The 13,525-nt window shown below is 31.6% G+C and overlaps 2 protein-coding genes across 2 annotated transcripts; one reads left to right on the forward strand and one right to left on the reverse strand.

Annotated features, from left to right (window-relative positions):
* Positions 1-58: 58 nt before the first annotated feature.
* On the reverse strand, positions 59-2,578 carry LOC124913075 (beta-glucosidase 44-like). The gene is made up of 11 exons (XM_047453698.1): positions 2,329-2,578; positions 2,205-2,260; positions 1,938-2,013; positions 1,788-1,859; positions 1,626-1,713; positions 1,254-1,506; positions 1,060-1,175; positions 758-978; positions 634-665; positions 444-546; positions 59-334 (listed from the first exon to the last, which is right to left on the reverse strand). The coding sequence occupies exons 1-11, from the start codon at positions 2,576-2,578 to the stop codon at positions 60-62; spliced, it is 1,542 nt and encodes a 513-aa protein (XP_047309654.1). The 3' UTR covers position 59.
* Positions 2,579-12,845: 10,267 nt separating this feature from the next.
* On the forward strand, positions 12,846-13,518 carry LOC124913076 (cytochrome P450 CYP749A22-like). The gene is made up of 2 exons (XM_047453699.1): positions 12,846-13,045; positions 13,110-13,518. The coding sequence occupies exons 1-2, from the start codon at positions 12,846-12,848 to the stop codon at positions 13,516-13,518; spliced, it is 609 nt and encodes a 202-aa protein (XP_047309655.1).
* Positions 13,519-13,525: the final 7 nt, after the last annotated feature.

Below are 13,525 nucleotides of genomic sequence, written 5' to 3' on the forward strand. Positions count from 1 at the left end.
CTACCTCATAAGGCTACTAAAGAGAAAAAAGAGAGCAACATGCCTTCTTTGTTCACTAGCTAGATAGTTTGATTGCATAACTGTTTGAACCAATTAGCAGACATTTTGGGATATCTTACTAGTGTCTCAAAATCAACATAAGTAATACCAAATCTTGAGGTATAACCGAGTGCCCACTCAAAATTATCGAGCAATGACCAAGCAAAATAGCCTTCAACGTTTGCACCATCATCAATAACCTTCTTTAATTCGCCTATATATGCATTATAGTACTCAATCCTTGCAGTATCATTCAGGCCATGAGCAATGTCTACACTACCCGGATCATCCATTCCTACAAAACCCACGTAAAAAGAAACATATAGATCGAGAAAATATTAATTGGAACAATATTTATTTTTATAAATTTAAACATATACATAAATTATGACTATGAAGATTACCATTTTCAGCTAGAATCATTGTAGGATTTCCATAATGCTCCTTAATGTATGAGATGGCATTGTAAAGTCCCCATGGAACATTGTATAACCAATCGGAATGTTCCTTTTGCAATAATTGAATTAAATAAGTGGGAGTGTAGCATGATATATATATAGGAAAATATTAATTAAAACTTTATTTATTTTTTACCTTTGGACCAATTGGAACTCCATTCTTGGCATCTGCATTTTATAACCATGAGAAACAATTTATAAAAAATCAAATTTATTACTAACTTGTTTTGTTCTTATGGAAATATATGGAAGATTCTTACAAGCAAATGAAGCATGCCAATCCATATTATAGGCCTTCACTTTTGGATGATCTTGACTAGGATCATGATATATATAATATGTTGTGTATTGGTTAATTCCAACATAATCAATCGATCCCTTAACCATTTGAATCTCTTCTTTAGTGAACTTTGGCAATCGGTCACCAACAATATTTTGCATAGTCTTCGGATACTCTCCATAAGTTATAGGATGTATAAACCTAACACCAAACATCCACGATTGTAAGCATTATAATATATGAATCAAAATATAAATTTAAAATTGTTGTGAAAATCTTTACCATCCAACATGAAAATCTCTAGCTCTTTGAGCGGCATAATTGTCGGCTTTCCCTCTAGTAAGAGATTCATACCAGACAAAATCTAGTAGAATGCCAATACGCCCTTTTTGTTTATCCTATAATGATATAATGTGAGGGGTGGAATATATTTATAGAAAGTGACTTATAGAAACATAAAGAAATGAAGTTCTCACTTGATATTTTTGTCTATATATTTGAACTGCAGCTGCATGAGATAAGAGCAAGTTGTGAGCTACAATGTAAGGTTCGGTTGCAGAATCACCTTCGGTACAATTTCCATAAGGTTTAGAGCATCTTCCAGGTGCATGTGTTCCATCGTCATATCCAAGTGCTGAAACAACCCTTGGCTCGTTAAAAGTCATCCAATTTTTAACTCTATCACCATATGTTTTAAAACAAAATTCTGCATAATCTGCATAATCCTTCCTGAATAATTGGAAAATAAAATAGATTTATTATAAGAAAACATATACTATTATTCAAAATCTAACAAGCTTTTCAATTTGACACAATAGAAAATATATGATCCATGCGATTAAACTTACACAACTTGACGATCCAACCATCCTAGATATTTATCTTGAAGTCCTTGAGGAAGATCATAATGGTATAAATTGGCATATGGAGTAATTCCTGGTCATATGAACAATGCTATTATCTCAATTATAAATTTGTACTCTTTTCATTAGTTAGGGTTAAAGTTATACCTTTTTGAATCATGTAATCAATTAACCTATTGTAATAGTCAACTCCCTCTTGATTAATAACTTTGCTTCCATCTATATAATGTATAATAAGAATGTTAATTTAAAGTTGGTTAATAATTACCAATTATAATAATTTAATAATATCATTACTTGGGAAGATCCTTGACCACGAAATTGAAAAACGATATGCATCAAAATTAAGATCTTTTAGTAGATCCATATCTTCCTGCAAGAAAACGCATCATTAAATATATTAATTTAATAATTTGTATAATTAAGTTTTATTTTGATAAGGTAGAAAAATAAAATCTTTAATCGAAAAATATTATTTGAAATAAATTAATTATTCAAAACTCAACAAATTATAAAAGTTAAACATTAAATTTTGTTAATACATAATTTGAAATACATATATACTTTATATCGGTGATATTGATCGACCGTAATCGATGCATTAGCTCCCGATGCAATTCCTGTACAAAGACAAAATTTTAGTAAAATTGCATGTTTGAATTTTAAAATAAAAAGAAAATATTCTCACCATGAACTTTGATAAAAGTATCCCATATACAAGGTCCACGCCCCGCTTTATCAGTCATCCCCTCTACTTGGTACGCAGATGTGGCGGTTCCAAAAATGAATCCTTTCGGAAAACTTTTACGACTAAGACCACTCGTATTAAACATTTCAGATTGGAGAGTGGAGGGCATGTTTAATTGTCGTGCGCATGTTGTGTGCAATACAAATTGGATAATGATGCATAGTAGAGATAATTTCAAAACTTTTTTCATGATTTAATACTTAAAAAAGAAGAAAGAAGAATGTAAGTTAAACTAGTATAAGTTGTGCTTTTTATAGTCTAATATGGATAATGAGTTAAATTTCTATGAGTAACAATATATGGAGTGAAAAAGTTTGCAGCGAATATACAGCAAATGTGTTGGAATGAGATAAGGATTGACTAAGTATAATTTTTTTTTATGAATTATTTATCTTTCTTCTCTCACCTACTAATTTTAAAAAATATATTTATATATTTTATTTCAATTAATTTATTTATATATATATAAAATCAGTAATAATAGAGAGTAAATACATTAAATTAATAAAATATATAAATATATATATAAATAAATAAATAAAGAAAAAAAATAAATGTAAAATTATAAATATTATATTATTTGATTTTGTAAAGAATGAGGTTTAAGTAATATATTTTTGGTAAACATTTGAATTTATATTTAATAGATAATAAAAAATACCTTTATTTTTTTAATTATATCGTACAATCTGAGTGTATTTCTTTTTCTTAAATTTAATATATTTAATCACTTTTTATTTTACTTTAATATATTTTAAATTTTATAGTCAGTATGAGAATAAGTTAGTAGGAATTATAAGATTGTATTCAATATTTTTTCTTTCTTTTATTATTTATATATATAATTAATAAATATATATATATTTAATTATTTTTAATTATAAAAAATTATATATATATAATAATATATATGTCACATCTTAAAAATCCACTTTTCTTGACCAAGAATCTTTGGTCCTGGCGGTGACTTAGGACCGAGGATATTGGAACCCAGGACCGAGTAACCGGACCGATGATCCTCCAGCCGAGGATCATTAACAAGATCAACCTTTAGCAGATTCATAATCAAGGCGATCAATCTTTCTTAACATTTTTAAAAATCCACACAATGCTATATATATTCATGTATTTTATATAAATGATGCATACTGTTTTCAAAACAGGATTTCATTGCATGTCCATGATTTCTAAATAATGATGTTTTATAGAAGGGTTATGGAATAATAGTGATAAAATACTTATAAAAGAATTGACGAATAAATACGGGAGGAGGGCTACCAAGATGAGCTCTGGTAGTCTAATTCTAAAATACTAGTTAACGAATTGACAGATATGGATTCCTCACCCTTTAGGATCAGCTCTAAAGGGTCTAGGGTCAAATTACGGCTCAATATGTGATAGTACCTTCGCTATTGATGATATACTCTTAAAAACCCTCATATGGATGCAATGTAGTTTTAAATGTCCTTTATATAATATTTTAAATGTTTGTTGGGTCTATCGACTCACTATGCTTGTGTGGTGTAGGTACTCAGCCACGATTTTTAGATGACAGATGAAAGGAGACTTAGAGTGGAGCAAGGTGCAGGAGATGCGTGTGGAAGGAGGGATCGAAACCGTACAACCGTAGTTTTGTAGGAACATGTATTGAACGACCGATTTTTATAGCACCATTTTAATAGAAATTAATGTTAAAAGGCACCATATCGCTTCCGCATATGTTACTGAATAGGATGTGTTCCACACCCTCTATCCTATAGTAGACTTTAAAATTTAGGGTGTCACAATTTGGTATCAAAACAATGGTTCCGAACCTTAGTACTTTCACACACATGCTCATACAGATGCACCTCCAAAAGCTCACCTCCAGGTCTGTAAATTATTTTAAATAATGTTTTGCATGACATGAAACTGTTTTCATAATGATTCTAAATAATGTTTTGCATGAAACTGTTTTCATAATGACCAATGTAGTACTGCCATTATGTTCGAATTTCGAGGTCTAAATTCCTTATTAGTAGGGTAGTTTGTCACATCCTAAAAATCCACTTTTCCTGACCGAGAATCTTCGGTCCTGGTTGAGACTTAGGAACGAGGATATTGGAACCCAGGACCGAGTGGTCCGACCGATGATCCTCCAACCGAGGATCATTAGCAAGATCAACCTTTCATAGATTCATAATCAAGGCAAACAATCTTTCTTAACATCTTTAAAATCCCACACAATGCTATATATTCATGTATTTTATATAAATGATGCATACTTTTTTCAAAGCATGATTTTATTGCATGTCCATGATTCTAAAGAATGATGTTTATAGAAAGATTATGGAATCACAGTGATAAAATACTGATAAAGGAATTGACGAATAAATATGGGAGGAGGGCTACCAAGATAAGCTCTGGTAGTCTAATTCCAAAATACTAGCTGACGAATTGACGGATATAGATTCCTCACCCTTCAGGATCAGCTTTGAAGGGTCTAGGGTCAAAATACGGCTCAAGATGTGACTGTACCTTCGCTATTGATGATATACTCTTAAAAACCCTCATATGGATGCATTACATTTTTAAATGTCCTTTATATAATGTTTTAAATGCTTGTTGGCTCTATCGACTCACTATGCTTGTGTGGTGTAGGTACCCAACCACGGTTTTTAGATGACATGTGAAGGAAGACTTGGAGTGGAGCAAGGTGTAGGAGATGCGTGTGGAAGGAAGGACCGAGATCGTACGACCGTAGTTTTATAGCAACATGTAGTGAACGGCCGATTTTTATAGCACCATTTTAATAGAAATGTTAAAAGGCACCCTATCGCTTCTGCATATGTTACTAAATAGGATGTGTTCCACACCCTCTATCCTAGAGTAGAATTTAGGATTTTAGGGTGTCACAATATATATTTATAAGTTAATAAAAAATAAGTTAATTAAATTATATATTTTTAATTAAAATGTAAATAATTTAATAACTTTTTTCTAATGATAATTTAAGACATTTTAAGTTGCAGTCGAACTCGTGATGACAATGGGAAGGTTTTGTTCAAGGAAGCGCATTATCATTCCGACTGACGGATTTCAACTAGTTGTAATTGACACTTTGGAAATAGAAAAGAGAGAAAAAAATATATTGTTGAGATATTCCCTTAAAGATTGTTCCAAGATCGATACTGCAAAAGATAAACAAACAATCGAGTCTCAAAAACCTTATTTGTCGATAGGTCCAAAAACATTGTCTATTGATAAATACCCATAATTATTTGTATATGATCCATCACAACCCTATATGTCGATAAGTATCCACGATCATTCGTACATGATCCAACAAAACCTTATTTGTCGATAAGTCTAAAACCTTATCTGTTGATAAGTACCCACGATCATTCGTACATGATCCAATAAAACTCTATTTGTGATAGGTCCAATAAGCCTTATTTGTTGATAAGTACTGAGATTATTCGTAGATGATCCATCAAAACTCTATCTTTCGATAGGTCTAAGAAACCTAATATGTTGATAAGTACCGAGATCATTCGTATTTGATCCATTAAAATCCTATATGTCAATGGTCTAAGAAACCTTATATGTCGATAAGTACCCACGATCATTCGAACATGATCCAACAAAACCCTATTTGTCAATAAGTCTAAAACCTTATCTGTTGATAAGTATTTGCGATCATTCATATATGATCCATCAAAATCCTATTTGTCGATAGGTCTAAGAAACATTATTTGTTGATAAGTACCGAGATCATTTGTACATGATCCATTAAAATCCTATATGTCGATAAGTCTAAGAAAAATTATTTGTCGATAAGTACCCGCGATCATTCGTACATGATCCATTAAAACCCTATATATCGATAGGATTTTTTGATAAGTACCCGTGATCATTCGTACATGATCCAACAAAATTCTATCTGTCAATAGGTCTAAAACCTTATATGTTGATAAGTACCCGCAATCATTCGTACATGATACAACAAAACTCTATTTATCGATATTTCCAAGAAACCTTATTTGTTGACAAGTACCGAGATCATTCATACATGATCCATCAAAACCCTTTACGTTGATAGGTCCAAGAAACATTATATATCGATAAGTACCCGCAATCATCCGTACATGATCCAACAAAACTCTATATGTCGATAGGTCTAAAACCTTATTTATCGATAAGTACCGAGATCATTCATACATGATCCAACGAAACCCTATTTGTCGATATGTTCAAGATACCTTATTTATCAATGAGTACCGAGATCATTCGTACATGATCTGATCAAACTCTTTCTCTCGATAAGTATCCAAAGCCTATCTCTTAAATATGTATCCAAACCCTTTCCCATGATGGGTACAAAAATCCTATCTCTCGATATGTACTTCTTTCAAATTCACAAAATGATAAACCTATATGTTGATAGTATCATGGTCATTACTTGTTAGTAACCCTTTATAAACTCTCAAAAAAATCTATATGTTGATAGTCCGACGATCATCTGTTTGTAATCATACTGAGCGTTGCTTGTTAGTAGCCTACAAGAAAAGTTTAATAAACTTTTAATGTCCCCTCTATGTCATACCTAAACACTAACTTTGATCATTTGTGATCATCCCAGCAAGCATTAACAAATACTATCAGCCAATAGTTAAAATGCATTTGGCATGAACATTTTGTTGATATTCACGTCTAATAAAAGTTGATGTTTCAACAAATACCTATGGTTATCTCTGTACCACTATCCTATAAACTTTACGAACACTTTGTTAAGATCGGTAAAACATGATCCAAGAGACCATCCTTGTTAGGATAATCACCAAGAAAAGGTTCTTAATCAATTAGTGGAAAACCTCATTGAATGCTATACACATCAACACAAGGTCACCCCAACATCTTCTCACTCCAGGTTCTATCTTTTCATCACCTCAAATGATATAATTTGGACTATAAAACTTAGTGTTAGATGTCATACTCGAATCCACATTTAAAAAAAAAACTAGTTTATTGTAATCAAACTCGATTCGGGAGTGGACTATGTAAGTACAAAAATTTTAAATACCCAATTAATAAATTTAAAAATAATTATTTTGAATAAATAAATCAAAATAATTAAAACCAATGCCAAAACATGATTAAATAATTAATTAGATTAATTATTGTAATAATTAAATCCTAATTAATTAAGAATAATGGCCAAGAAAAATAAATAAAATAATTTGGGATAAATGTTGTACTAATTTTATCTCAAATTAATTTTAAAAAAATCAAAGGGATTAAAATAAATAATTTATGATAAATGTTGTATCCATTTTATCCCAAAAAAATTATTTATTAAACCAAAAAAATTGGCAAAATATGTGTCAAATTTATTTAAAATATTTTCTATATTTTTAAGATTAAAAACAAAGACAAAAGGGTAAAAGAAAAATAATTTCAAACAAACCCTTAAGTTAAAAATGGAGTGTGATCATGTGTGAACAAAATCCGGAAGAACCACTACAGTAGGAATCACAGTCATTAGATGAGCATTGAAAACCCATCCAATTCCTAAAGGCCATCAGCGTAGTTTGCTGCAACGGAAAAGAAGCGCTTTCGCGTAACACCTGATCAGCAAACGGATGCATTAACACCGTTAGCCGAAACGTGACGGAACACCTAATTACGGATGGAACGTAGATGAAGTTTACCGCGTTCGATTTCTCGCCCGAAACGACGTCATCTTACCCTATGTCTTCGTCTTCCTCGCGATAGTGAATATATAAGAACGACAACCATCTTTAATTTTTCAAAGATGGAACTTTGTTGTTTCTCCACCTTTTGACTTCATTCAAAAGGTGAAATGATCACCATACTCCGGTAATTATTTCCCCTATACTTAAGCACATCATTGCTTCATGTATCGGTAGCTGGCCAGAGAAAAGCCAAAATGTCATCAATGACTATTTGACTTATTCCGATACACTTGATGTATGAACCGACTTTGAGAGGCTATAAATAACCTCCCTTGAGAAAAACGAAGACAAGAGATCAAGTCTCTCCCTCTCAATAAAGCTCAAAGAAAAATCTGTCATTAAAGCTTCAAGCTTTTTTTTGGAATTTTGAATCTTCGAGTAAGGCTTTAAAGCTTCGATCCTAGTGTTTAAGGAGTTTCTCTACGAGCTAAGAAGTGTTCTCTAACTCCAAATAAGCTTATAATCACCCTCTAATTCAATCTAATAGTGAAATCTTTATATTTCAATTTTGACAATTTTGTATACTACCTGGTTATCGGATTTCTTGATTGAAAAATGATCCTAAGATCATTTATAAGTTTTATGTTGAAGTCATACTCAATCAATCATCTTAAATAAGAAAATCCCAAATTTGAATTCGAAAAAAATTCAAAATTAGGTATTCTATTTTTGAGTTATTGCTCAAAAACAACAACCTAGAAAGCTTTCCTACATGTTTTCAATGACGTTGGAACCTATTTGGACAATTTTCAATCCATCTCGAACATGTTTGATCACAGACCAAATTTATAAAAAAAAACAGTTTTTGAATTGGTCAGAACGAACAATTAGTTTTCATTTTTTGGTTCCATTCAATTATATGAAGCATAAGGAAGTTATTGACAAGCTCCTTACGCTTCATCAAAACCCACCCGTTTTTTGCACTAAAATTGTTTGATTTAAATGAAATCTCTTCTCGATCAAATGATACATCGAGATGATGTTCAAAATAATCATGGGAACTTGGTAAATCTTTCCATGCCCTTGGATCAAAGGATCCGGGCCTCAAACGAAAACATTAAAACCTGTACTTTTATGTTCTTGAGGAACTAAACTCCTTCGAGCCTAGGACCAAGAAATATTAGTCCCAGGATAACTCACGATCGAGAATCCTCAGTGCACATGACCGAGGAAAACTAGCCTCTTGCTAACCCAAGACTAGGTGTTCTTCCCACTTATGACCGAAAAAATTAGTCAAAGGCTAACCTAGGACCGAGAATTCTCGCACCTGACCGAGGATTTTAGCACCTCGACCGAGGATCCCCGAACCTCAACCAGGGACTTCAGCACTCCAACCGAGGGACATCTGCAAACGACCAAGGATTTTAACACCTCGACCTAGAGGCGTTAGCACCCCGACCGAGAATCCCCGAACCTCGACCAGGGGAGTTCCAACCTAGGACCGAGGCTTTTAGCTCCGACCGACAAAAATCGCACAAAGGACCGAGAGCACCAATCTTAGGGTCCGTTTGGTTCCATTTTCAAAATTTCAAAGTTATTTTTGTAATTTTGGAATCCTAAATTTTTTCTAAATATCCAAAAAAATAGAAAATTATTTCAATTTTAGAATATTCTCATAAAAAATATATTTTGATAAGGGGTTGTTTGAGATTTATTTTTAAACCCTAATGCATTTAAAACTGATATTCTTCAGGTACATTCCTCTTCATTCATCATCATTAGCTATAGGTACCAACATTTAAATCATGTTGTTGCAATTATAAATACACAAAAACGTGTGCATGTCTAGGACCTAAAGAATAATTGATTAAAATAAAACGTTATATAACCAATTTTCCAAAAGCCAATATTTTATAAAGTAAAAACTATTTTCTAATGGGTACGGAGGATGTAACGCGAAAACATTTCCCGACTATCACCAAACTACGAACCAAAACAAAACTTTAGTTAAAAATACGTTTGTATACGTATACTTATTATTGAATTTATACTAAAAATCAATTGGCGACTCTTTATCAATTAAAATTTTTTAATTAATTATTTTTAATTAAGATTTCTTTAATCAAATTTTTATTTGAATATTTCAAATCTAAAAGATTATTTAAAATTTGATTAAAAATTAATTATTTCTTATTTTAAACTGTTAGGACTCATTATGTAAATCTTTTACAATAATGTTTTATTTAAAAGATTTCTGACACGCAAACTGATGTTGAAATTTCTCGAATCATGAATTGGCGGGTGATTAAGGATTGACACAACTCTAGTTAACACACAATAATAATGAAAAACTAGGAAGATAAAGACTAGTGAAACACACTTATAAGTTGAGGTGGAGACATCTTGAAAATAACTATCAAACGAATTAAAGAAAAACTCATTGCATTATCTTCTAATGTAAGAAGATAAATAAAACCTTGAGTGACATTCCTAGTCATGAAAAAGAAGCTAGATGAGAGAGTCGGTTAATTCGAAGGTGATGATTTTGTTACTTATTTTGTTCTATCTTAATTGTCTATGCATTATGGATCATAGTTTAGATGAATGAAATTATTCATTTGTCATCTTATTGAGAAGATGATTGAGACCTTGAATGAGATTTATAGTCATGAAAAATGGGTTAAATGCGAGACACGCTCAATTCAATTGAAAGGATATTCACGATTTCTTTAGGAGAAACTATAGATTTGAAGCATTTGTGAAGACAATTGAAGATTGTTCGTGAATTTTGAAAAGATATTATTGAATTTCTAGTCGTTTTGGATTTAAAAACTAGTAGATTGCAAGTTAATTTGTGTAAGGAGAAGTATGAGATTCAAGTCGGTTGAGTGTTCAACGTTCAATGCAAGATGGATGACAAATGCTTTGTCAGATCTTGAGCTTGAGAAAAAAATGTCGAGATAACCTAATTTATATTTTATGATGTAGACGATAAAAGTCCGTCTTAGGTCTTCTCATTTTTTATCGATATTTTATCTTGAGGAAGTAGACGATGTAAGTTCGTTTTGGGTGTCCTCAGCTTTCGATAAATATCTAGTTTTAAAAAGTAGACGACGAAAGTTCGTCTTGGGTCTAATAGTTCTCACTCTGTACACAATGGTCTCCCATTCGATCGACTTTTTTTGGCCCCCCGACTATTTTGGTTTCAATCAATTGTTGGACTTGAAAAATAAGACACTTAGTTTGTGGAAATAAAGGTAAAGATTATTTTGACATAATAAAGAATTGTTCATTCTAGTTTCCGCATATTTCAACGGGTATGAACAAAGATTGGGAAGAGTTGTTGAATGTTTCTCGTCGTTGTAATAGCGTGGTTACCCAAATTTACTTGGTGTTATAAGCTCTATGATTTTATCTTCTAAGGACTTTTGAGCGGAAGTGGAGGTATAATAATTTATCTCGTGAATGGCTCGAGCAATGAAAATTGATGTGTGGATCATAACCTTTTGATTGCGCGATATACATGATGGTGAAGATTGTTATTCTTCTAAATTCTCTTAAGTAGAAGTGGAGGTATGACAAGTTATCTCATTAATGGCTCGAGCAACTGTAAAGATTGAAGTGTTGAACTACCTTATTTCTTGATGTCTTGATATTTGTCAAGGTGGAGATTGATGGGTACGACTCTTTTTCTAAGGACGTAAAATTCGTCAAAGTGGAGATTGTTGGGTTTAGACTCATATTTTATTAAAGTTTATATATTGTAATGAGTTTTAAATCTTTAATGGACTTAAGAGTAGTATTTTAGTCTTTATGATTTTTGATATACTCTAATAAATAGAGACATTATAAACTAAGATTATTTGGACCATTATTTCATTAAAATATATAGAATGGACACTCCCCGAGAATGTAGACATTTGATGGCCGAAACTCGTTATATCTTGTATTCATTATTATTATTTACCTATCTATCTCTATATTTCTTTTATCGTGTCTTTATATTAGACATTTTCTTAATAGATCGACGTTAGAGTATTTATATATTCCACAGAAGCAGAAATTGCTAAGGAGTGCTTCAGAATAGGGAGAGGAATTACAGGAAGGATAATGAAGGATTTTTTAAGAAACTTTTAGAGAGGATTTGATTGTATCAGAATTCAGAAGTTGAAAAAGGGCCAATACTAATAATGCCTTTGTGCTGAAAGCTTGAAGGTTTATATTTCTTTGTTTAAATCTGAATCATGTATTCTTTTTTTTTTTCTTTTGCCCAACTTGTTCTCTTATTCGCAAAAGTTTTGAACTAAGGACTTACCATTCACATTTTTCCTATTAAAGTGAGTTACAAATTAAATAGTTGTCTAATTAATGAAAAAACAAGTATTATGTTAAAGAATATTCTTTTTATTACCCATGTTTACAAAAATAATACAAAAAAAAACTTATTATAATAGTTGAATTGACAAGAGTTATGAAGAGACCAACTTCATGAGTTGCAAGTTGGAGTGACATCTTATTAGTTTCTTAAAATAAAAATAATATATATATATGAAATGGTTAAAAAGTAATAATGACTATTGGGTAACACAAAATTTATATTTTTTATGTTCATACAAAATCAAAATTCAAAATTTTTAGTTGCACCTAGTTCTTGGGTTCAAACTTGATATAGAAAATAATTTGAATTATGAAATTATGATAGTTTGTGTTCCAATTAGCTAATTGAATTTTAAGTACTTATTTTTGGCAGAGTATGATTCCAGCCATGATTGAAATGTGCAGATGATGCTAGACAGATGGATAGAACATGAAGGCAAAGAGATTGAAGTATTTGAAGATTTCAGATTACTTACATTAGAAATCATTTCAAGAACCTTCTTTGGAAGTATCAATCGCAAAGGACAAGACATATTTGAAATGATCGTTAAACTTTCTTCTATCGCGTCTCGAAATCTTTTCAAAGTTACCATTCCATGGCTGAGGTGCATACAATTGTTTCTGTTGTTTTCCCCTTAAGAGTTACAATTTACTTTTCTGAATTTGTAGCAAAATTTGGAAGAGCAAAGATGAAGTTGAGTCAGAGAAACTCGAACAAGGGATCAATGATGCAATAATAAGAATTGTAAGGAAAAGAGTAGGAAAAAACTTGGTTATAAGAATGGAAGGTGAAATTGAAAGTTTTGGGAATGATCTTCTTGGTTTGCTTGTGAAAACTCACAAAGATGAAGATGAAAATTCGAGGATTTCCCTTCAAGATGTCATCGACGAATGTAAGACATTCTACATTGCAGGGCATGAAACCATGACCACAATGATGGGATGGATTGTTTTTCTCTTGTCACTTCATCAAGATTGGCAAGACAAGGCTAGAGAGGAAGTGTTCAAGTTATTTGGGAATCAAAAGCCAAATGCAGAAGGCCTTACAAGAATGAAAACAGTAATTAACTGCCCCTAAATTCTCA

This window comes from Impatiens glandulifera, chromosome 8, assembly GCF_907164915.1.
Source record: "Impatiens glandulifera chromosome 8, dImpGla2.1, whole genome shotgun sequence".
NCBI classification, from domain to species: domain Eukaryota; kingdom Viridiplantae; phylum Streptophyta; class Magnoliopsida; order Ericales; family Balsaminaceae; genus Impatiens; species Impatiens glandulifera.

Coding starts and splice junctions, on each gene's coding strand:
- LOC124913075 (XM_047453698.1), bottom strand. CDS start 2,578: ATGAAAAAAGTTTTGAAATTATCTCTACTATGCATCATTATCCAATTT. Junction 1,860..1,937: donor GTGGTCAAGGATCTTCCCAA/GTAATGATATTA, acceptor TACATTATATAG/ATGGAAGCAAAGTTATTAAT. Junction 335..443: donor AATGATTCTAGCTGAAAATG/GTAATCTTCATA, acceptor TGGGTTTTGTAG/GAATGGATGATCCGGGTAGT.
- LOC124913076 (XM_047453699.1), top strand. CDS start 12,846: ATGATGCTAGACAGATGGATAGAACATGAAGGCAAAGAGATTGAAGTA. Junction 13,046..13,109: donor GTTACCATTCCATGGCTGAG/GTGCATACAATT, acceptor CTGAATTTGTAG/CAAAATTTGGAAGAGCAAAG.